This window comes from Canis lupus, chromosome 15, assembly GCF_003254725.2.
Source record: "Canis lupus dingo isolate Sandy chromosome 15, ASM325472v2, whole genome shotgun sequence".
NCBI classification, from domain to species: Eukaryota; Metazoa; Chordata; class Mammalia; order Carnivora; family Canidae; genus Canis; species Canis lupus.
This window is the reverse complement of record NC_064257.1, coordinates 48589937-48614470: the sequence shown is the minus strand read 5'-3', so window position 1 is coordinate 48614470 and position 24534 is coordinate 48589937. Positions and strand designations below refer to the sequence as shown.

General features: G+C 37.0%; 2 protein-coding genes across 14 annotated transcripts in view; one reads left to right on the top strand and one right to left on the bottom strand.

Moving 5' to 3' along the window:
• LRBA (LPS responsive beige-like anchor protein) overlaps window positions 1–24534 on the top strand; it is a 728875-nt gene that overhangs the window by 451046 nt on the left and 253295 nt on the right. For all 13 annotated transcript variants that reach the window (XM_025439493.3, XM_025439495.3, XM_025439499.3 and 10 more), the window contains one exon: window positions 315–451. In XM_025439493.3, the coding sequence (XP_025295278.1) occupies window positions 315–451 (137 nt within the window). The remainder of the gene's footprint in view (window positions 1–314; window positions 452–24534) is intronic.
• Window positions 3841–6587, bottom strand: MAB21L2 (mab-21 like 2). The gene has a single exon (XM_025439521.3). The coding sequence runs from the start codon at window positions 5535–5537 to the stop codon at window positions 4458–4460; it is 1080 nt and encodes a 359-aa protein (XP_025295306.1). The 5' UTR covers window positions 5538–6587; the 3' UTR covers window positions 3841–4457.

Below are 24534 nucleotides of genomic sequence, written 5' to 3'. Positions count from 1 at the left end.
AGGACTTATTTAGGCAGAGCCACCTTCTTACTAGGAGATTAGACCAAAGCTTTGCAGACTCCCTGTAAAATAATTGCAGCCTAGTTTACTGTTACCATGAACCTTCTACTATAAATCTCTTAGTAGGAGAATCCTAATAACTCTGCATTTTCAGAGGAAGATTTGGGGTTCACAGAATTTCTAAGTGTAGACAATCTGGCAGACAGTTTGGTGCTAGAGGTGATAATTTAAAAATAAAATTTCTGCTTGAATCTATTAGATTTTTTTGAAAAATGTCATTCCAATTTGTGTGGCTTGTCTTTTGCTTTTGGCAGGTCCTGTTAGCCTGAGCACACCGGCTCAGCTTGTGGCCCCCTCTATTGTAGTAAAGGGCACTCTTTCTGTCACCTCCTCCGAACTCTATTTTGAGGTGGATGAAGAGGACTCTAACTTCAAGAAAATCGACCCCAAGGTGAGAAGATGAGGAGTGGGTTTCCCTTTTAAGCTTTCTTTTCTTTTGATGGGATGGTGGGCTGCTGTTGGGTAGTATTGGCACTGATAAAATCTGACAGACTTCGTTTGAATTTCTTGCTGAATTGCTTCTGCCTATATGCAAGGCAGCGATCTTCTTTAGCTTATGATTCCCTTACCAGCTAGTTAGATTATTGAAGTTCATTTAGATTCAAAAACAATTTCCACTTAATTGCGTTTATCATTAGCTCATTCTGGGGTTGGAGGAGAACCACAGGGAATATCGTCCATAAATATATTTTGCCACAAAGGGTCCAGGGTGAATTAAGCTACAAAATTCAGTGAGGTTGAGGGTGGAATTATTTTGTTTAGCCTTTATATTTTCTGGATATAATACCAATATATCACTCTCCTTGCTTTGTCCTCATGACTTACTACTCTGTTGTGCACGCAAGCATGTCTTGTGTGTGTGTGATACCTCTGTTTCCCATTACCTATAGTCGATTTTACAAGGCACTGCATAATTTCCTATTCTTAAATGAAAATGTAATTTCCCCTTTAAAATGTATTTCTGATTACTTCTTAGACCTTGGCAACTTTATTTTACTAAGAAACATTTGTGGCACAGCCATAAAGCCAAAGCTAGGTTTATTTCATGAAAGTGAATGGTAGAATTTGTTCTGATAGGAAACAGTCTCTTTTAAAAGGAGCAAAATAAGCAACCTGTAGAAGAGAAGTGGCTTAAAAATGGAATTATTTATTTTATAGTCTGATAGCTGGTTTGTACACACATATTTTGAGTTTATTGGTGGGAAATTCTTTGGTTTTGTAATCATGTGAATTATTAAATTTTAGTGATTTAGAAGTATTTCAAAGCAATCATTGATGAAAATGTTACAATTTTATTTAAAACTTTACAAACAAATCATCCCTTGTCTTACTTGTGTTTCTAGCACTTCATTTCAGAATTGCTGCCTTTTTTAAGATAGGATTTGGTAGGCTGTATGAAAGGAAGGCTGTGTTGGAACTGTTTTGATCTCAATAATTCAGCTAATTCACTGTAGAGAAAACTTTAATTGTGAAATTACATCAACTGGAAAAATTTCCTACTTTGTTACCTGGCTGTAATGTCTGAAATTGTATTTTCATTTCTTTAGGAAATGAAGGTAACCAAAATTACCTACACTCTCTAATTTATGGTACTTTGTATGTTTGAGAGGCTAAAATTTAATTCAGAATATTCTATTATGCTTTTGGACATATGCGGCATAGAATCTAAAATATAATGTAATTTAAAGGTGCCTAATATAATTGTTCTCAAGATTAGGATCTCTGCCAGTCTTTGCAGTAAGGCTCTTTACAGTTATTTACTCTCTTTGAGAGAAGTTATACCCTTTATTTCTCTCTGATTTTATTCTGTGGAGCATCATTAAATTTATTTTTCCCCTACTACTTGTGTAATACAAAGATCTTTTAGCCTAATTACAGCATTTGTCTTGTACACTGCAACCTGCCTAATGTTACAGAAATCAAAGTTTTGCTAATTTAAAATCATTCTTAAAATTTTTCAGTTACTGGAAGAATTTTTTATTTTGTATAGACATTGGGCTTAAGGTATTTTGTAAATGAGGATACTTGTGTTGTGCTTTTCTTTTTTTTGTTGGTGATACCTGCATTAAATGAGGTAGGGGCAAAATACTGAATTTGGGGAATTGTTGTTCTTGTCAGAACTTAAAGACTTCTTCCTGGGATCTTTGGAGGGAGATAGTGTCTAACGCTGTAAATACTTGCATGCATAAGAAAAAAAAAAAGGTCATTTTTAAGATGTCATTTTTATCTTTTAAACTAAACACCGTGCTCTTAAATCATTTCTTTGTCAATGTGAGCACCTACTACTTGCTTTGAAAATGTTCCTAAAAATCAGAACATTTTCCCCAGAGAGTAGTTCATTTTTATTATTTAAAAAAATCAGTATATTTGTCTGAACCACTTAGTATTACAGTGAGTTTGTTTTACATCTACAGGAAGAGAGATCAGAAAAAGATACAGTGTAGGTTGAAAGAGTAGAGATTATTTCAGAACTGATAAGATCAAAGTTTATATTTCTAAAACAAAACTATTTTTACTGGAATTTTTACCAAGGAATCTGAGAACTGAAGCCTCTTTTGTCAAGTGAACTAGACATCAGATCCCTCAGTACCTTTCTTGTTTCTCATCCATCTATGCTGTCCTGTGGATCATCCGTCCATACACTCCCTCCCCGACACAAACTTCTTCCTCAGATCTTTAAAATTCCTTTTTAGAACATTTTTGTCTACATATCTCATTCATGGATTTTTCAAAAAATTAAAAGCTGAGTAATTCAAAGAATAAATTTTAAGTATTAAAGGGTAATATCTGACATGTATTCTCTACCTGTGCCTCATCATTAGCATATCTAATGGAGTATACTAAAGACAATATGAAGAAGACAAACCAAACCAGTTCCTTTAGGATACTTTCAGTTTTACTAATTATTTTATTTTTATTCATTTATTTCCTTGTATTAAAAAGAAATCTTTGTTAATTAGTTGAAGTGTTGAAATAAGTACATTGGATTGTTAACTTAGAAAAGCAGGAATAATATACTTTTGCTGTTTGTAAATTCTTGAAACTAATTTTCTTTAGTTATAAAAATGGTATCAAAACCTTTCTTGTTTCAATTATCTATAAGCACCTTCTGAAATAATTCTGGGAATTTGATTTAAAAAATGATCATAGTTATGTCATTTGTAACTAAACCTTAAAAAATTGAAGTAGTTTATAAATCTGGATTGTTCATATCACCGTTTGCTGGGAAAAAGGAATGTTGCTATAACCATTTTTTTTCCCTTTTTGGTATGGTTGATTTAATTGATAAGTTTTCATTATTTAATCTCGAAGAGGACAAATAATTGAAAGAAAAGTATCAACCAATCATGTTAACTATTCAGAAAATATCCATGAAGATTGCCTTTATTTTTCAGACTCGGAGTGGATTTTTTAAAATTACGGCAAAGGAAAGCAAATCTCTTAATTTTTAAGTGAAATAATTTTTTTCTATCTTAAACATAAAGATCAAAATCTTTTTTTCAAGTGTGAACAAAGATATTACTTTAAACTTCAAAATTTACAGAACAAATAAAATATTATAGCCGAGTAAAATTAATACTTTCTCTTTTCCAAATATGGGGGGGGGACTTGTATGCTTAAATTGGCAAAAAAATTAAAAAAAAAGGACTATATTTGTAAGTTTTGCAAATTAGAGTTCCAGTGAAAGCTTTGCATTTAGTTCCTGAAGTTCACATCTTTACATTGTAAATTATAAATTGTGATCTCCCCTGCCTTCATTTAAGAACAATCCACAGTCAATTACAATGTAAAGTAATATTTTTATTACTGTTTTCAACAAGACTGCTTAGGGTGAGGGTAGAGGTGCAAGAAAGGGAGGGGCACAATCTGACATTGGCACTGAGATACATTTAACATCAGCAAAACTTTTTTTAAAAGAGAAATTTTACATATAATTAAATACTTTTTCTCACTTGGTGACAACATTCAGGCAACCCAAAACAAAATGAAATGAGAGGGAGAGGGAGAGGGAAAGAAAGAAGATGAGAGAGGAGAAAGGAGAAAGGGAGCGAAGGAAAAGAGGAGAAACTACTATACATTGATTTGAAAATGTACCTTGGGTTTCATTTTGTGGTGGCAAAGCCCGATTGCTTCTTTTGTGTGACCTTTTAAATTCACATTGTTTGGAAGAAAAACGATCACTTTTGTGCAAGAATGTGATTTATTTTGGTTGGTTGGTCTGCTCTCTTTTTGTTTGCTTGTTAATTAACGAAGGTCTTGTGCCTGCTTCCTGTTTCTTTCAGGTGGCTTACATAAAAGTTTGTGTCCGGAGTTTCTGCTGTTGGTCGCTGAGTTGTGTGTGTTGTGTGTTAGAGAGCATTCCGGTCTGTGTCGCTTTTCAAGCAGTCCCCAGCACCCTATAGTTTGTCCAGGCTTTTGGGATTGGTGAGAATTTCCCTGGCCAACCTCCAGGTCTGCTTGGCAGCGCTCTCCAGGGCCGAATGGGGCTTGCCCTGGAAGAGGTCGAGGTTGGGCAGAAAGTAGTGAGGGCAGCGGCGGCACTGCAGGCAGGAGATGAGCTGCAGCAGGATGCCGTTGAGCCGATCGCCTAGGCACGCCTCGTCCCAGTCCGTCTCCCGCGGGTGTTTCTCGCACTCGTACAGCAGCAGCGTCTTCATGTGGTAGTTATTGAGCGGCTGGCCTGGCAGCTCCAGGTGGCGGTCCCGCAGCGTCTTCAGCACCGACAGACACTTGTTTCGGCAGCCGCCCATCAGCAGGCGGTTCTCCGCCTCCCCGAACTGTAGCACCCAGGCATCGCTCTCCGCAGAGCTCTGCTTGCCGGTCAGGGAGTAGCACTCCTTGGACAGCAAGTTGAACCCTTCGGCCTTGACCTCCGCCACCCGATTGGGGCCAGGCCAGGGGATGTGGGGCATAGGCCACTGTGCCGCGCTGCGAGGCCAGATACCGGTGCACTTGAACGCGGGAGTGATCTGCACCACATAGCGCTCCCTGATGCGCAACTTGACCTCGCTGGTGTCTGCGATCATCTTGACCACATCCCGGTAGCTGCACTTGTCCACCGCCTGAGCCACCAGGGTCTGGAAGCGTGAGCGGATCTTACGCGCCGAGAGGTAGCCGGACGCTGTGATGAACTCGACCCAGAGAGACATGCTCCGCTTCCGCCCATCACTCAGTTTGAGCACTGCGCAGCCGGGCAGGGAGCCGTCGTCCACGAAGTTGAAGACGCCCATCTGGTTTAGGTAGAGCACCACCTCGAATTCTGTGGGCGAGATGACCTCCAGCCCCTCGTAGCGGGCATCGATCTCGCTCAGGGAGCTGATGAAGCGAGGCTCCTGTACCTCCACTTCCTTGAGCACGTCCGAGACCACCTTACAGACCTCTCGGATGGTCTTGGCGATGGCCGCCTTGCGTGCTTGGCAGCGCTCGGTGTAGTATTTATTGAGCTGGTAAACCAGCTTGGCCTGAGCGGCGATCATGTTGGGGCACAGGTCCGGGCTGTACACCGGCGTCTCGCAGTACGTTGAGGGATCCAAGGCTCACGCAGTGGTGGTGGCCCTGCGGCTGGCGAAAGAGGCGTCGCGCTTCCCCTGAGCCCCACTTTCACTCTTGTTTTCCACCTGGACTGACCGGCTGCTGCGACAGCCGCCTTGCTTTTTCTTTCCCCTCTTTAGAAACCTTTTTTCTTTTCCCGAAATAAGGGGGAATGGCAATCTTTGAAGAAGAAAAGTACCTGCTGGGACCTTTTTGCTTGATATGTAAAATAAAGATGTGCTGTGAGAGAGATGAAGGGGAGGGGGGAGGAGAGGGGCCGAGAGAAAAATTCAGGTTACCAAGAGGTTAGGCTTAGATGTCTACAGCCGAGATGGCCCAGAAATCTGGAAATGAGGTCTTTTAAGTGCCAAAGTAAATTTAAAAATAAAAGCGAAACATTCAGTGTTTCATTCTTAAACTTCTCTCCCACGCTGGTACGACTTCTTCACTCAGCGTAGGTGAGTGCCTTTCTCCTCACCCTCCCCCAAATGGAAGGTGAAGGCCGTAATTAAGGTCCTGAGAGCAGCGACGTGCAGCTCTGTCCGAGGCACACTTGGAGGTTTGCAGACGCCCTGCGCTCTCAGCTTGACGGTCTGCTCTCTTCTCAGGGGGTCGTGTTGTAGCGGTTTTCCTCTTTTCCTACTGGAGGCGTTGTTTGGACTGGGTTTGTTTGTTTGCAGTGGTTGCTTCTTGTCTTTCTCTAGGTGCAAACCGCTGGAAGTTGTTTGATATTCATTTCTGCTTCGTAATTTATAATTTTGGCCCTCACAGAATCTATTCTAGTGTGACGAAGTCGTTGCTTGCGTTGCATCTGGGGTTTAGTTATAAGGATTCAAGGGTTTTTCTTCTCCTCCCCCTTTAGGTTGCTTGTGCAGATTCCACTTTCTGAGTCGTCTCTCCCTCCTCCCCTCCGACGTCTCTCTCCTTTTCCCTCGCCCTCCCTCTTTTTCTCTCTCCTCCCTCCTTTTCTCTCTCTCTCCCTTTCTCTCCTCCTCCCCCCCCTCCTCCTCCTCCTCCTCCTCCTCCTCCTCCTCCTCCTCCTCCTCCTCCTCCTCCTTCTTCTTCTTCTTCTTCTTCTCTCTCTCTCTCTCTCTCTCTCTCTCTCTCTCTCTCTCTCTGCCTTGCTGTTTCCTGGAGTTATTTAGTTTATGAATGGTCCAGGGCCATCATGAGGGGGGTGGAGCTTCAGTTCCTACAATCGCTTTCCGAGCTGTCAGTGCTTTAGCCAATCCCAGAGAGAAGACAGGCATGCTTGGCAGACAGTAGCAGCCACCGCTGCACTTGATAAAGAAAGGGGGTAAGAGAGAAGTAAGAAAATAGGAGGAGATAGTAGAAGTCAAATGCTCACCCATATTTTACAGCCCCCTTCTTCTTTATCCTCTCCTCTTATCAGTTGCAAGGAAGAAAAAGAGAGTCTATATAGAAGGGACTTCCTGGAGATGGCTGGAATAACGCACGAGAGAGTAGCAGTGGTTGAGAAAGATTCACTTTTTTCCCCCCTACCAATATTGTGCAGAAGGTGCAAACTCTGACAAAACTATTTTTGCTTGAAAGCAAATAGAAGGAAGAAGGGGAATCTGGGAAAGAACCTACATTTTTTCTAGATTTTCTCCTTTGGCAAAGTCTTCCTCCCTTGTCTTCCCCTTCTTTCCCATTGTTGCCAAAAGCCAGAGCAGTATGTGTGCACCAGTTGGGCTGTGTGGTGGAGTGGATATGGGGTGAAGGTTTATGAATATAAATCTCTTTTCAGTAATTTCCATAAGCTGTTGAAAAACTGGAGCAGGGTAAAAATAGTGCAAGCACCTTGTTTGATAATTACTTCATAATTAAGATTCAGCTATATTTTATGCTATTTCTTTATTAAGAAGACTAGCTATTAGAGAGAAAATAGGTTTAAGTTCTGAGAAAGAATGCTACTCTATATATGGTAGAATATTTCTGGACATACTTTTAACATAAGCCACTAAAATTGTTTTAAACAACAAAAATGAAGAGAAGTAAAAGTAAACCCAAGTTTTCTTAAAATGTTAAATGTTGTAAATCTAATTTTGAATACACTCTGAGGCAGTACAGAGTTTCACTTGTAAAATGATTTTATTTTCATAATTGACTGTTGCTTTTAAAAGACTTCACTGCTGCAAAAATCTATAACTATCCTGTTATTGATTACACAGATGGCTTCACTCCTCCCTTGGCATTTCAGTGAAACTCATGCATGTGCTTTTAGTATATGTGTTATACTTTCAAGCTGTACCCCTTGTAGCCTTTCCCTACTTTTGGATGAAAGAAGCTGTACCAGTGTTTCTGATTTGCTTAGTATTGAGGGTTTATGTTTGAATCTCAGGTGTCTGGATACTGAGTCTTTTTAAGACAAATCAAGTAGATGGAATTATTTTTAGATAGATTTTGGACATTGTATTCTCTGATAATGACATAAGAAATAAAAATCAATGAAGCCATCTGGGCAAAGACTTCCTTTTGCAAAACCCGGTGTGCCTGCGGCTTTTGCAAAACCCCTTGGGAGGACTTGCGGTGCCTTCTTAAAAGCTGGACCGGGTCAACCTGGATTCAGTTGCATAGGGAAAGTTTATTTCTCTCCACCTACTTGATGTCAGACACTTGGACCTCTTGGTTCCTTCTTAGATGTCTGGAGCGGACCACAGATACCATGTCACGCCCCTTCTAAAGAACGGGTTGGCTTTTTAAAATCCAAGTCGGATTTTGTGTAGACTATGTCTTCAGTGGCCAGGAGTGGGGAGCACGGTCGGAAGTAAGCACACCCCAAGCTCGGCGCAGAGCTTTCGTCGGCTTCTCCTTCAGTGGCGGGGAGCTGGGGCGGCCGCAGCCTGCATCCCGGAAGGCGGGCCGCGGCGGCTCGGGCTTGCACGAGTGGGAAGCCCCGAGCCCGTGGGTAGCCCGGCCCACGCCGCGAGGTCAGGCTGGCGCTCTGGGAAACCTCGCCCGGCGGGAGGGGCTCCTCGCCGGCGAGCGGTGCGACCGGCCGGAGAGGGTCGGTCGCAGCTTCTCCCGGGGGCAGTTCCTGGGCGGAGACTCGCGTCGGGGGCAGAGGGTGCGCCCCCCGCCCGCCCCGGGCCCTCCCGCTGCCCGCCGCCTCCTCGAGCCGGGCAGGCCTTGCGCGTGCACCCGGCCGGCCCGCGACGCGCCTGGGAGCGCTCGCAGGAGGTCCCGGGGGGACGGCGCCGCCACCCCAGGCCCGCGGGCAGGCGCCCAGCGCCCTCCGCCCCGGGCGGGCGGCCCAGGCCCAGGCCAAGGCCCCGCGGCCCCCGCGGCCCCCGCGCCGCGCTCCCGACGCCCGCCCCTCCGCTTCCCCGGCCCCGGCGAGCGCCTCCAGGGCCCGTGGCACCCTCGGCCCCGGGTTTCCCCACGTCTGCACACGGAGGCTGAGGGATGATAAAACGTTACAAATGTTTTGATTTAAAAACAATTCATTACCAATTTACCCTGTCTAAGGTAGATGCTGTAGTAAATAATAAATCAGTTAAACAAAGGCGACTTTAATTTATTGCCGGGGTACTAATTAGAAACATCATTCGAGCAATAAACTTAAACACTTCGAGCAAATAATGCCCGCTCCTGCCAGTTGCTTCCCCCTCCCCCACCCGCTCGCTCGGCCGCCTCTGCCCTAAGAGCTGCTTCAGCTGTGTGTTTGCGGATCCGCTCTTCCTCTGGCTGAATAATTGAAGGGGGAAACGGTATCCGAGGAGGCTGTAATTGAAGAGCCCCTGTCACCTCTGCTTTTATGTATGTTAGTATAGAAGTCCATCAGCAGCTCCTTGATGGTGTATTAAAACGAAGTGGCAGCCCCTTCTGCAGGAGATACCGTATTCTATTAAAGGAGACCAAGGGAGAGAAAGAAACTCTAGAGGCTAAAAGCCACTTCAAGTCTTCAGACCGATTGATCTGTATTCTCTTGTTATAATCCGTCTCATCATACTTGAGTTAATGAGGCAAAAGAGGGGGAGAGAAATCTGATGGTCCTTGACAAATTCATTAGGGAGGCTGCAGGACATTTTATTTGACTGTTAAACATCTTGTTTGTTTGGTTTAGGCAGTGCCAACATCAGCATGCTTCTGCCCAGACCTGTGATGTTGGGCTCACTACAGACATTCCAAAAGAGAGGAGGAGGACACTCAGGGTGTGATTTGAATTTTTTTGTTTGGGATTTCATGCACTCCATTAACCTTCAGACTTCTCTAGGTTTTACCTTTACCATAGTTACTTGAGGAGCATTTTATGAGAATGCACAATAATACTAAGGTAGGGGTGTTTTTACTTAGTATAAGCTAAAATGTGTATGTTTGAATTTTACCCTTAAAGTTTTCCATTTCCTTAAAATAAAATTGAGTCAAGGTATAGCAATTAGTATACTAGGGTTTGAAAATTTGTGAATGCTTAAGCTCCAGAAGAATTGCCAGATTATATATTACATCCTCTCTTTAATTGATCATGAGCAAATAAACTTTTAATTATTAACTGAATGTCCTCTGGCAACGAAATGCTTTTCAGTACAGAAACTTGGAAATAAAAGTTAACTGTATATACAAATAAGATTTTCAAAACCAAAATTGGTATATCTTAATCTGAGGGCCTTTTTATATTTAAAAGTAAAAGCAGAACTGGGTATTATTTGGTGCTAAAATAAGGTGATATATTAGCAGAACACTTAAATTGAAAATATTTATAACTAAAGAATAATAGGAAATTAATAGAATGCTAATTTTACAATATGTTATTCTAAGATAGTAATACAATACTTGATTTTCTCAAAGTTTTTCCTGAAAAAAAAAATAATCCAATTGTGATACTTTCTTGCATAGAGAATTCAGTCGTATTTTCCTACAGCAATTGACTTAAACAGCCTCAGCTTAAGTGCTTTGAGAAGAGAACCCTGTCTTCCATTTATAGGAAAACAGTATGAGAGAAAAAAGAGAACGAATGCTCTTTGCCTGTCATTTTAAAACATTCCTGCACTGCTGATGAAGCCTGAACTGCTTCAGGGAATGTATGGATTTGAAAAGAAATGATTCAGTAGTTCATGTTGTGTTTCTCAGGAGCAAAACCAAACTAATGGCTGAAGTCAGAGCTTCTGTACATCTGACAGATATAATCCTGTTTACATTTCCAGAGAATACGGAATCCTTAAACTGTTTTATTTTTTGCTGATCTTTACTTAAAAATATGTTTACTAAGTTAAACTTCAGTGCATTTTTTAACTTTATCATATCACCGAGCCTTAAAAGATATTCATTATTCTCTATAGACATGGCATACAGTATTATAATAATCTCTGCCAAAGAGTATACAGATTTTAGATTATATAGTTTTCTTTTCCAGAAAGACATTTTAGGAAGTATTCAAAAAATAATCAGATTATTGACTGTAAAAAGAAAACAACTCTCTGAAGGATTTAGACAAAAACAAAGAACCTGTTTGTTTGTGTGTGTATACTCTTATCCTCTAAGATCTAATATTGAAACATCTATGCATTTGCTAAATTTTTTGGTTTGTACATACTTAATCTTTTCAATGTATTTATAAAAATGCTTGATTTTTTTTAAGAAAAAATAATTTTTGGTCAAAATATAAATGGAGAAATAAACAACTGTTACATTCCCTGAATTTAAAAATGATTCTAGTAAAAACAGAAAGAAAAGTAAATAACCCAAACATAATTTGTTTGTATATTAGTTGATGTGATTTTATTGAAGTAATTATAATTTAAAAAGCTTTTAAAAACTTCTCATCATATTAAAAGTCAAAGTAAAACCGCATTCTCTTTTGCGCTCTGTGAAATTATCTAATTTCCAAAACTGAGGTATCATAGGCATTCTTTCTAAGCTATCAATAATTACTATTCTGGAATCAATCTAGAGAATAATCAGTAATTGAATGTTTTCTTTGAACAGTTCACTGTAGTGCCCGTTTTAAATGGTCAGTCATGCTGCTGAAACAAGTTGTTTTTGTTTTTCCCCCTTACAAAATAGCTTTCAAAAACAAAAACAAAAACCTTGTAATCTCTTTGATTGGTGACCCAAGGGTATTGTTCTCAATTTGTACAGTTTGAATTTAAGATAATGTTCTGTCAGGTAAAGGCAATAACTTTAATTTTGCATAGTAAGCCTATCGAAATGTATTAGAAAATAAATCTTTTACATGCCTTTGATTATTGTATTGTGGGCCTTTTGAATTCGTTAGGTAACCTTGGATTACATAGATAGATGATAGATAGATAGATAGATAGATAGATAGATAGATAGATAGAGGTATTGTTTTTACATTCACATCTTTTACAAGTCTAATTCTTATAGTTTGTAGGATGAGAAAAATTGAAGAGCACAATATATGTTCATGTTTTCTCCCAAGTTGAATAACGGTTGTATATATGAGTACCTTATTAAGCTATCCATAATTTGATCTCACCAAGATGTATAATTATACAGCAAAGAAATCATACTCAGGAAAATGGAAAGAAGCAGCTTTTAGCCTAACTGAAAAGTAAATACTGTTCTATTATTGAGCTAGGATATGAAATATTAAGAAAATAATAGTAGTTAATGTAGTAAGCATTTCTCAGAAGGTGGTTCATTGAACTTACTGTATTCTCCCTTATGTTGGGATAGATCATTTGGTCTTACCAGTAAATCATTTAGCTTTTTCTCATTTTAAATGTATACATTTTGTGTGGTAATAATTGCATTCTTTTATTTTCATGTATAATTAAACAAGTTCTGAAAAGTTAGAACAAATAAGATCGTGTCCTGTCTCCCTCCTTCCCTCCTTTGTTCCTTCCTTCGTTCCTTCGTTCCTTCCTTCCTTCCTTCCTTCCTTCCTTCCTTCCTTCCTTCCTTCTTTCCTTCCTTCCTTCCTTCCTCAGTTTGAACTTGCTAATATACTATGAGGTAAATATGAAATTTCACCTGACAAATAACTTTGGCTTTCATAACTCATTATAATCTTCAACAAATAAGAACGTACTTTTAGTAGAACCAACTCTTAACTATTTAAGGAATGATTATATAATTTATGGATTATTATTTGTGTCTGGTTTTTTAATATCAATTCCAGAAATAGGAAAATCAGGATTAGTCAATATTGAACTTGATGCTAAATAAATCAAAACTTTTGGTTTCCATTTAATTCAAGACCTTAAATTTTGTGGTTTAAAGAAGGTGTGATATCCTTTGTTTAATAACATACTACTACAGACTCACATGTAGAATATGTTTCTTGTGATCTTAGAGCCAGCCCCATTCCCATTTCTGTTTTCCTTTGCGATCAGTGCCAAACATTTATGTAACAGATGATTGAGATTAGGGATGTAGATTATGCTAGTTCTGAGCTGTGCTTAGTTCAAAATATAAGACTTGGCATTGTGTTCTGAATTTTTTTCAGGTCCTATGAGACATTTTGTGGATCTGTGTTTAAAATGATCAGTTAAGCATGTCACATGGATAGTTTTGTATTATACTTTAGGAAAACTAGCTTTTTTAAACATCTTAGTTTATTTTAAAATATATTGGTTCTACAGCACTCCATTTATATTGTTACTAGTCGAGGTAATTTGACATCATTCTTTTGCTGTGATTACAGGAGACTTTTAATGGACTTTGTCTTATTTTTAATGGAAATGTTAAAAACCTAGCTTGTTCCTTCCTTCAAACATTGTGAATTACAGTAAAAGTGATGTGCTGAGAGGTCTCTCTGATTCCTTGTAGTGGTTAAACAACAACAACAAAAATTCTTCATTGGTTCCAATCTATGTATAGAAGACATCTGTGTAGTATAAATGAAATAATATTTGATGATCTAAGGAATGGAAACTTTTCCTTTAACCATGTGAAATCAAGCTAGGATATAAAACAGCTGTCTTGGCCTATGTATATCAAGGTTCTGCCAGCCTGTTTCTTTTCTGAATTTTTCCTTTCTATCTTCCCTTATTATCTTTGGATCCTAAAGAGTCATTCTTTTATTTTCTGACTGGTTTTGTCTGAAGACAAAACCTGGGTTGGTAGGTTTAAATCAGCCTGGATAGAGTGAAAAATCTTTGATCTATAGCTATGACTGTTTCCAAATGATTTGCTTGCTGGGACCAGACACTATCCATGCCCTTTCACTTTGCTATCAGATAGGTACACACAAAGGACCTGAAAGGCTACCAGATGCATAGTTAATCATCAAATTAGGTAAGTACAGGGTTCCAACCATACTTAATTAGATCTTCTATTTCTAATAGTTATTTGTTCTATGGTACTTTGTTGGCTAAATGTTCTACAAATCTAATCTCTTCTGGAAATTAGTAAAAACTTTCTATAAATTACAACATCAATTAGAAACGAATGATACAAAGCTGTGTATTTTTTAAAATATGTAAGGTCATTGCTGTCACGTAACTTACCTAGATAGATAAGATAAAGAGAGGCAGTTTGATAGCATTTAAGGAGCAATAGTCTAGGGGGACTAAAGCACTGAATTTTTGTCTTCGGTTGGCTACAAACTTTTAAGTGACCTTGATCGAGTCATTATCTCTACTCACTATTTTCTCAATTCTTAAATTGGAGGGGATGGATTAGGTCTTTTTCTACCTCCTCAAGATAAAAAAATCTCTAACTTCATACAGTAACATGATTTAAGCTATTGTTTATATCTTTATCAGTTGATTTCAAATCAGAAATCTTTCTGCAAGAATTTAGGCTTCCAGTTCTGCTCTAATATAGATATATGAAAGTTTTTAACATGAAAAAAATTGCAGAAAGGAAAAAGCTTACAAATGGTTATGTGCCACCCATATTTTAGTCTTCAGGAAAAAAACTGCAAATGATAGATTGGAGATGGTTTTGAGGGACAACCAAATAGCAACTTGGAATAGCAAAATGGAATAATTTCCAGTCCTAATTATTGCTTGATAGGAGTTGGTTAATAAAAATAGGAAAAAGAGGGCAGCCCAGGTGGCTCAGTGGTTTAGCGCTGCCTTCAGCCCAGGTTGTGATCCTGGAGACCTGGGATCCAGTCCCATGTTGGGCTCCCTGCATGGAGCCTGCTTCTCCCTCTGCCTGTGTCTCTGCCTCTCTCTCTCTCTCTCTCTCTCTGTCATGAATAAATAAATAAATAATGTTTTAAAAAAATAGGAAAAAGAAGCAAGCATGTGTATTGCATATATAGAAAAGTAATATCTGTTTAAAGCTGTACATAAGATTAGCAGGGATTTTTTTTTTCTTAAAATGTTGAATGGACTTTCAGTGTTTCTGACATTTTTATAAAGGTTAGATATCCTGTAAAAGTTCTTGAAGCCAAATAAAGTTCAAGTTCACAGTTAACTACAAAAATAAAATAATAATAATAATAATAAAAAAGGAATGGTCAGTCTTCTCCTTAGAGAAACAGTATTCTGAGCAACTATGATATTACCATATTCATGTTGTGCTGAAAGATAGATCCAAGCAGGGAAATGGTTTTCAAAACACAAGTCATGATAGTAAGTAAAGTTTTATACTACTTTCTCATGCTTTTCACATGTTTTCATCAGATGATTTGACAAGCATAAAAGTGTTAACATCTTTTATTTTACAGATGTTCTTAGTTTTCTCTCAAACTGTAAAAGATGCTGTATCAGAGAAGCATGGTAGGAAATAATTTCAACACTTCCCTTCACTGTTGTGATAACTTACTATTTTCTAAGCTTGTGGATGTTTTTGGAGGGAGGGACATGAGGTAGGAAAGAGACAGTATATTGAGATCTAATTATTCTTATTTCTAGATGTAGGTTAGTATGTCTCCTGTGTTATGAATTCTCTCTAAAATATCTTTTCAATTGGCATAGTTGAGTTATTTTTACTTCTATCTTGTGTTCACTGGAAGTCCCTCGTTAAATGCAGTAGGAGTGCCGGGTGACCACTGAAAGAGTTGTTGATGGACACTATGTGGGTTTGCAAAGTGCAAACCTAAAAGTCTAAGCGATGAGAAATGCATGGCTATTTGTGAATTTATGTTTTATCTCACTTCACTTGAAAATTTATGAGTAGTGTGGCTTAAGGGTGCTGGAGTTGTGTGTTCCAGGGCTTGCCCCTACTGATAACACCCTTGTTGGCGTGAAAGTGCAATGCAAATTATGACAGTTACAACCTTCTGTTTTGTTTAACCTGTCAGTAGATTTCCTGGCTCAGTGCTGAGGGCAATGGTGTGTTCAGCTAGTCCATATTCACCTAAACTTAAAAGGTCAGGTTTCTACAGGCAAGCCTAGTCAAAGCCTAATTGATGAGGAGGGCAGGGAGACAGAATTTACTGTTCTGTTGGCTAGTTTCATATCGTTAGGTTGTCCTGAAAGCATCAGGCAGTCACAGCCCCTTTCATGTAAGTGCTGACCCTAGACAGGAGCTGACAATCAAAGGAGGCAGCCACAGGAACCAGTGCAAGTAGGCTATTGATTTTTCAGTTAGGTCTAAGTAGTTTGTAGTATGGGTAATGGGTGACAGAGGCAGGTATGTCATTATCAATGAGCTCCAGAACAGTAGCGACAACCCTCTCTCATATTTCCTTCAGCACTGACAGTATGCATCCAGAGGCGGTCAATAAATCGCCCAACCTTTAACTGACAAGTGACTTGGAGGTTTAGGTTGAGGGGTGGAAGTTATAGAGCTAAACTTCTCTACTTGAACATGTACTGGATCTAGCAATAGAGTCAGTAATTATACTTTTAAGTCTTTGAAGTTTTGATTTGGGTAGGTCTTTGCAACTGAAGATCAGAGTTTACTTTCAAGCTTTTGAGAATTTAAAGAACATATTTACATAGTTAAATAAATGAGTCAAGCATTTATAAAGATACTATGTAAGGATAAGTAAGTTATGTTATTATGGTATATTTTTGTTTTTATTTTAGACTAGATCCTAACTCAGTTGTGATATCTCTATTATAAAAGTGCAGCAGTTGCAAATTGCCGCTCAAAATCCATTTTAATTCCTAATCTCTACTTAAATGTTTTAACTGTAGACCAGTTTTAAATAGAAAAAAAATTGTACCATTTGTAAATGTGATGTATTAGTCCTAAAGCAATTGGTATTTGACCTTCAAATTTGTTTTATATTACTTTTCACAATAAAATAGTCAGGCATAGAACATTTAATGATTAAAGTTTGATGAATTATGGTTGCTTCTGAATTTAAAAAGAAATGAGGCTGATTTTTGTTTTAAAGGCATTTATTTCATATGGATATTTGAAAGATATGGACATTGAAAGATAGATAAAATTTATGTTCACATAAACACAAAAGTGTAACAGGTTTTGACTAAAAGTACACATGTTCTAAAAGGATATAAAATAATTTAGAGATATTTTAAATTTAAGTCAATCTCTATTTTGTTACAAATTATAAGTAATATAAAGAGAAGATAATATTTATAACTAGAAGTGGGAGTTTTGGTTGTACCAGGATCCTTACAAACTATCATATGCTTACATTTTTTGAAAACTTTAAACAAATTGAAATAAAACAGGAAAGTAAATGTTTTTTAAAACTTCCTTAAATAACTTATCGCTATGATATCTTGTTTAACACTGTGATATTGTACAGAACCAGAGTTCAAGTAAGTCTGTAGTATCATCTAGCTGTGGAGTACCCTGTGTGACCACATGAATCATTTTCATTCGTCCAATGCCACAGAAAATTCCTCCCCTCCCCCATTTTTAACCAGTAGGTTAATGCACACTGAGGGTATGGATGCTTAAATATTTTCTTCCGTTTGCAGTTACATGTCTGTGGATACCTCTGTCTTCTTTTTTTCAGATATAGAAAATCCAAATTGGAAAGGCAGTGAAACATGCATTAAACATACTATTAAAATATTATAGTCTTAGTTTTCAAGGAGGCTTGGGATTGTGTAATTAATCGTTAGAAAAATTTTATTCAGGTCTCTTGAATTATTTATCCTTTGAGGCCTACAGTTTCTTAAAGCTAGATTCCTTTTATAATCATTGTTTTTCCCTGTTTATTAATCATTCACTCAATCTGTGTTTTTCTGTTGGACTAGATAAAAGATTTGGCTGAGTATCTTGTAATCTTTACATTGTTAGCCTATGCTGTACGTGCTTCTTTTGCTGTATTTGCAATCCTTCCTGAATAGTGTTTTCTTAGGAATTAAAAAAAAAAAAAAAAAGCTGAAGAAAGGGGGACAAATTAAATTTTCATGAAAGAAAATCCTAATCAGCAGTGACAGTCTAAGAGAAAGATGATTGCCACTTGGTCATTGTGGAGAGGCACTTAGATTTGGTGTCAGTGCTTCTGTTAATGATGACTAATGTCTTTCTTGGAGCAAGTGCATGCTCCAACATACTGCTACAGCTTAGAGAGAGAGGGCTCAGCAATAGGCACCACTCAGCAAAAGCATTAGGTATTCTAAAACAAAGGCTTTTTAATGCAATCAACTTGGCAGTCTCTATTATTAGAAAAATGCAAACATAGTTCTAAAGCATTTAACAACACATTTTAAACTATTTTATGTCCAGTACTGAGAGATGTCATTTTAAAATTAAAATAAAGAAATTGAACAGTGTTAATAAGATGTGCTCTCTATTTTGTTATTTTAAGGAATGGGTGCATACATTGCCACTGCACAGAACCATTTGTGTTAAGAAAGTTTTAAAGAGACAAACTTGCAGTATTTTTTTCATGCTGTGTTGCTGTATCCTGAATAAATACTCTATAGTTGCAAAAAGAAAATGAATGACTCAAAAGATCTTTTTAGATCTTCTAATATTAAATATATTGCTTACAAAAAGATGACATGTGTTATTTCTTCAGCTTTTCCCCAAAGTGTAAGACCTTTCAGAAGGGCATTTGCAATGCTTGTCATATTTTTCCATATACATCTTATTGGCCTGACATGTCTTGAGAACCATGAGAACACAGATGTCATTGCATTCAGACAACACTAATTACTCTGGGATTTTTGCAGCCTCAGTGCCTGCATGTAACTGTCGATTATGATTGTTCATGCAGCCTACAGTGGGGACACTTTGCACAGAAAAATAGTGGGGCACAAAAATAGTGAGACAGGCCATTTAGTCCCCTATTGTTCTTCAGTAGAACTTAGAAGAAGAAAATTCCTGACACATCAGTTTCATTCAGTATTTTGCATTTGAACCATGTTTTGGCAACATTTTCTTTCTGAAGTAAGTGTGTTATGCTTTAGTGTTCAGTGAAATCTATTATCCATCTGTTCTTTAACCTTCTTGTACAATCTTCTACATTACTTTGTCTTCAAGCTTCATGGGAAATTTTTTTATGTAGCTTATAGTTTGAGAGAAACACTAATTGTGGTAGGCGTCTTTTGAAAGTGACAGTGCAAAACAATAAATATGTATGATGTGTTCTAGTGTGCAATTTAATGTTTAATGAGAAGCTGCTGCAAATATGGTTAGTCTCAATTTAGATAAGTGCAATCATCTTATGCTTTTAACACAGGTCAGTTCTTTTCTTTGTTTAATTTTCTCTGTAACATTCTGGGTTTCAGTTGATGATTCATGGTGTTTAGGTGGTTTTGAAATATCAGAGGTCAAATGGTGGTCAGATCTGAGCCCTCACTATTAAATGTGAAGACGAAATACATGTTTTGATAAAAAGCATAATCTGTGTTAATCACCGATTGAAAATAAAAAACTCCAATAATGTAACTTCATATGCTGATGAAGCAGAAATTGAAGCAGCTTGATCAAAGATGTATGATGAGATAAAACTGCAGTCTCTGCTGTACAGTTATAGTAATTATGACTAATGAACCATCCAGTCTGGATGAAATGGCATGCCCACAGGGACTGTGTCCAATCAGTTGTGACTTATGCAAGCTGAACAAACCATTGATGGGGTTCCAAATTCTGTATCATGAAGAAGTATACTCTTTATTATCAATATAACTTTTGTTAGAGTAATGTAAAGTGATTGGAAATTATCTAAATTTTGCTAAACATAGAATACAATTCTTTTTCTAAATATAGAATATTTTGTCTCTTTCCACATATTTATTTAAAACTATACATATTTTTGTGACCTCTGTTTTACCTCTACCTCCTTAAGCACACTTATGTCACTAATACAATTCTGTGACTTTCCTCTTTTCCTTCTGTTGTGCTACTTTTGTTGAACATTTCCTCTTTTTTAGAGCTATTGTTTACTTTTGTCAGGGTATATTGTTCTTCAACCAGATATTGGAGAAATGCTTTTACGATAATATAGGGTGTATGAGGCATTTACTATTTGCAAATGCTGTTCTAAGTGCTTTACCTATTTTAGCTCGTAAGTCTTCATAATAACCTCTTGAGATAAGTACTATATGTTATCACCATTTTACAGATGAAGAAACTGAGATGTGGGAAGGTTGAATGACTTGTCCAAGGTTATATGCTCTTATAAATTTTGGATTATCTTTTAGAGATTAGTTATATTCTCTGGCTCAAAACTATTTCTGAATTATCCTTGCATTCCTTTTTTCCAACTGGGATTAATTTTTTGTTATTACTGTTTCCTGGCATCTGGCAAAACTGCTCAGGTATTTTTAAGCTGAGAGCTCATGTGCAGTTCTAGAATGGTTTTCAGGTCTCTAAACTCTATATTCAGGTTCCTAAACTCCTTCACTTAGCATATTGTAAGTGACAGGAGCTTTCAGGATAGAGGTTAAGAATGCATGATTTTGACATGAATGTTTATCTAATAATATTATCAATATGTTCATTTGATGCACTCTTGAAACTGTAAAATCTTTTAAGTTGTAATGAGGAAAACAGTTCCTCACTTAAAAGAAAAAGTAGTACTGGTGAAATAAGCTTGGTCAGTTTTCTTCTGAGAGTATGTATACTGAAATTTTTCTCATTAAGCCTTACCTTAATGATTTCTTACTCCCAGCACCTTATACATTTCCTGTTAGATAGTAGGTATATAATAAGTATTTGGAAAGAAGAAGAGAACAAAGGAAGGGGAACTTTTCAGGGATTTCAGTTAACTCAAAGACTCCCATCAAACACAAGCTTTTATTTTAAATAGTTCTCTTAACAGGTATTTACTTAGAGAAATAGAATAAAACTGGCTGTCTTTACAATCCTACTTAATCAACTTTGTTTCCCACTAACCCCCAATCTAAAGTCTTTGTCTTTCCAGATTAGCTTCCTTACATTTATCATGAAATGCCCCACGGAGAGCACTCTCTTTGAACTGATAGTCTAGTTACGAGCAATCTCAAATAGTTTAATATATGTTTCATTTCTGTTGTCTCCCCTATGTCATGATCCATGAATTCATCTCCCTTTATTAACTTATTAATGTGAAAAGTTATTGAAAGGCAGGGGATCATATTATTTGAACTAGATACATAACATATACTCTATAAATGCTGGTTGGTTGACTAATAATTTTGAGGCCCTCCTCTTTCAAACAGATTTCGTCATATCACGAAGGTCAGATTTTCAGTGTGAGATTTCTCAAGGTTATATTCTGAAAGTCTTTTAAAACCCAATTGAAATGAGATTTGCACAAGAATAATACTGAGCTCTTATTCTGTGTTGAGGCAGTATTCTGAGAGCTTTGTTTTAATCATCTCAGTAAATCTATAATGGGTTATATTCTGTTACTGAGTCTATCTATATAGAAGCCAAGGCACATGGAGTGTACAAACTTAGTTTATTTTAAAAGTAAGAAGTGGCAAAGCATGACTTGCAAAAATGGTGACAGTTTATTTAAAGCCATCAAATTTTTATTGGTATCCTGTCAGTGCCATGCTCTTTTGTTTTTTAATGCCCTCTCTGCCATTGTCTGCAATAGTTCCTTAAGTTCTGTGTTCCTACAACTACAAGGATATCCATTGCACATCTTCTTATCCTTATCTTCTCTTGATACTCCAAAGCTGCCTTTTTCCCCATCATTTGTCAGAAGAGGATAAAACCTCGGTATCCCACTCTGAAATGTTGTGACATGATCAGATAATGCAGAGAGAAAGTGATTTCTGTGTCATGTTTTTTGTTTTGTTTTTCCAAATTCCCAGAGGACCAAATAACAATTGTTATCATTTTATGCAAGTTTTAAGAAATCATTGCATTGTAAACTCTGTTAGGTAGTCTGGTTAGGAAACTCCTAAAGGAATATGTCATAAATCATAGGAAAAATACTTGAAATTTAAATCTGTTTTTAAAGTGATTGGTAGTTATACCCATGGCTTTTTATAGAAGATGAAAATGGAGTTAATAAAATGTTGCATATTTTGTTCTTAGGAAACATTGTGGCTTATAATGAGTCTTTATATAAAACTGAAACCGCAGTGTTATCAAAAAGGAAGCAGTTAACCAAATATAGTAAGCTCTCAGAAGTAAACTGACATCAATTTTAATTCCTGTTTGGAGTTCAGCTTTTATGTGGAAATTGATGCAGTTTATTTTGTAAGTATAATATTCTCTGTGTATGTTTAAAAGCGTATCTATATTTTGATTGCAGAAGTTTAGTTATTCACGTTCTTGTTCATGCAATAAGGGACAATTTACATGTAGTTAAAAATTTTGTCTTGGTAAATACTGTTTGAATTATTGAAAACATTTTGTTCTGAAGTCAGTATCAATTATTGATCTTCTTTTAAGATTAAAATTACTTTAAAGCTTTTCCTAAACAGCTTAATTGGAAATCATTAATTAGAAAAAATACAATAAGATCCTAAAAATAGTAATTGGTTATTTTGAGATGAGTCTCTGTTTCATATTATGCTTTTAAGTCATATTTTATTTCTTCATGAATTATATCTTTGACTCATTCAGATATAATTCAGATATTATAAATTAATATTAGAATGCCTAAATGGATTCTTTCCTTTTAAATTTTCTTATAAGGGAATTGAAATATGGTAGACTTATATAATTAGAACCTTAGTTATAGATAAAGTACTTCAAAAGATGTAACTTTAAAAGAACACCAAATTATCTCTGTGCTATGATTTTATGCATGTTAAAGTAGTATTTATGGAGAAAGACTTGAGAAGGAACAGAAAATTATTGTTAAAATAAATGAAGAATTTAATTATCTTCATTGTTACCTTAATATTTATTCAGTAAATTTATATGCATATATAAATAAATATATTTCAAAGTATAATATATTTTTATATAACTCTTAGGTTATATGGCTTTATCATATTTTATTCTTTTATATATTAAAAAAATAAACCAAGATTCCATTATGTGCAGCTTATACTTTACCATGGAAATTGTCATCTAGAATTATCAGGAGAGTTGTCATATAGAAAGTATATATAAAAAACTGTGGTACATATGCTACAACTCTACAGTGTTTTATGTAATCAATATAAAGCATAGATTTTAAAGACAATATAACATTGTAATATTTCAGTCTTGTGATTATGTGTTGCTGATATTGGTTGTCTTTTTTTTTTTTAGATTGTCAAGATCTGTGTATCTAGGCTTATATACAAATTTGTCATAAGGTTAAAAAAAAAGATTACCGGGATGCCTGGGTGGCTCAGCGGTTGAGCATCTGCCCCTGGCTCAGGGTGTGATCTGCGGTCACAGTCTCAGGATCGAGTCCCACGTCAGGCTCCCTCCCTGGAGCCTGCTTCTCCCTCTGCCTACATCTCTGCCTTTCTCTCTCTGTGTCTTTCATGAATAAATAAAATCTTTAAAAAAAAAAAAAAAAGATTACCTGAAAACAAACTTAATTCTAGGCAACAGGGAAGCAAAAATTAATAAGGCATCATTTTGGACATCTACTAGCTCTCAGTTTAATAATATTTGTACTTTTTAAATATTTGAAGGCTTCTAATTAATACAAATCAGATTTAAGAAAATGAATTGTAGATTAAGTATGTATTCTTATCTGTTCTGATACTACATATACCTTGACTTTGTTTGCTTAGTTGTGTCTTCTTCCTATAACTTTCATATTAGGAAGTTAAGAGCTTATTTTCTCCTGTCCTTTAAACGTGTACTGAGAACATACAGAGCAGAGGTGGGGGAAATTGCCTAAGTGTGAAGAAAATGAATTTGCACTTAACATTGTCGTTTATCACAGCGGCCTATAATGGTGTGTGTGTATGACTGTGCTATCATTATCTCTGCTGCTTCCCATCCAAGTATGCAGATGCAGTAAGTATACATAGCCTTCTACAGGAAAATTTAAGGTTCAGATTGCAAATAGGGGGAGAAATATCCTTAGAAAATAACCAGTGAATACTCAGCAACAATGAAAAGAGCTGAGGTGAGCAGAATATTATATGCTGATTGGTAGATTTGCAGACAAGGAAAAAAGGCATTGACTAGCCTTGTACACTTAAAGCCAATCTTTATGCAAGAGTCCAGAAGCTCGGGAGATACTGTGTGAATAAAAATAACCGGAAAGAATTAAAATGAGGAACTTAAGAGAGAAAGAGAGTAGTAGAGATTGAGGGATAGTCAGTGATGTGGAGAGTAATGAGAGCAGAGCCATTCACAGAAGATGAAGTGGAGTTAATAGGTAGTAGTACACCTCTGTTGTCAAAAGATCACTGCTTGGAGTTTGGAGTAGATAGGTTGTTGCTTAAAATAGTAATTGATTCCCATAATGATTCTGTTCAATCTTAAGGATTAAATTACATTTATTATACTTTCTATAAGAGAAAAGAAAATAGCATACATATTAGTTTTTTATTGCCACTCTAATAAATTACTGCAAACTTAGTGACTTGAACATATGGGTCTCACTATGTAAAGCCAAGATGTTGAGAGGCTGCATTTCTTTCTGGAGGAAAGATACAGGAGCAATTCATTTCCTTGCCTTTTCCAGAGTCTAGAGGCCTCTTGTATTCCTTGGCTGGTGGCCCCCTTCCTCTATCTTCAAAGCCAGCAACCACAGGTTGAGAGCTTCTTACATGGCATTACTCTGACCTACTCTTCTGCCACCTTGTT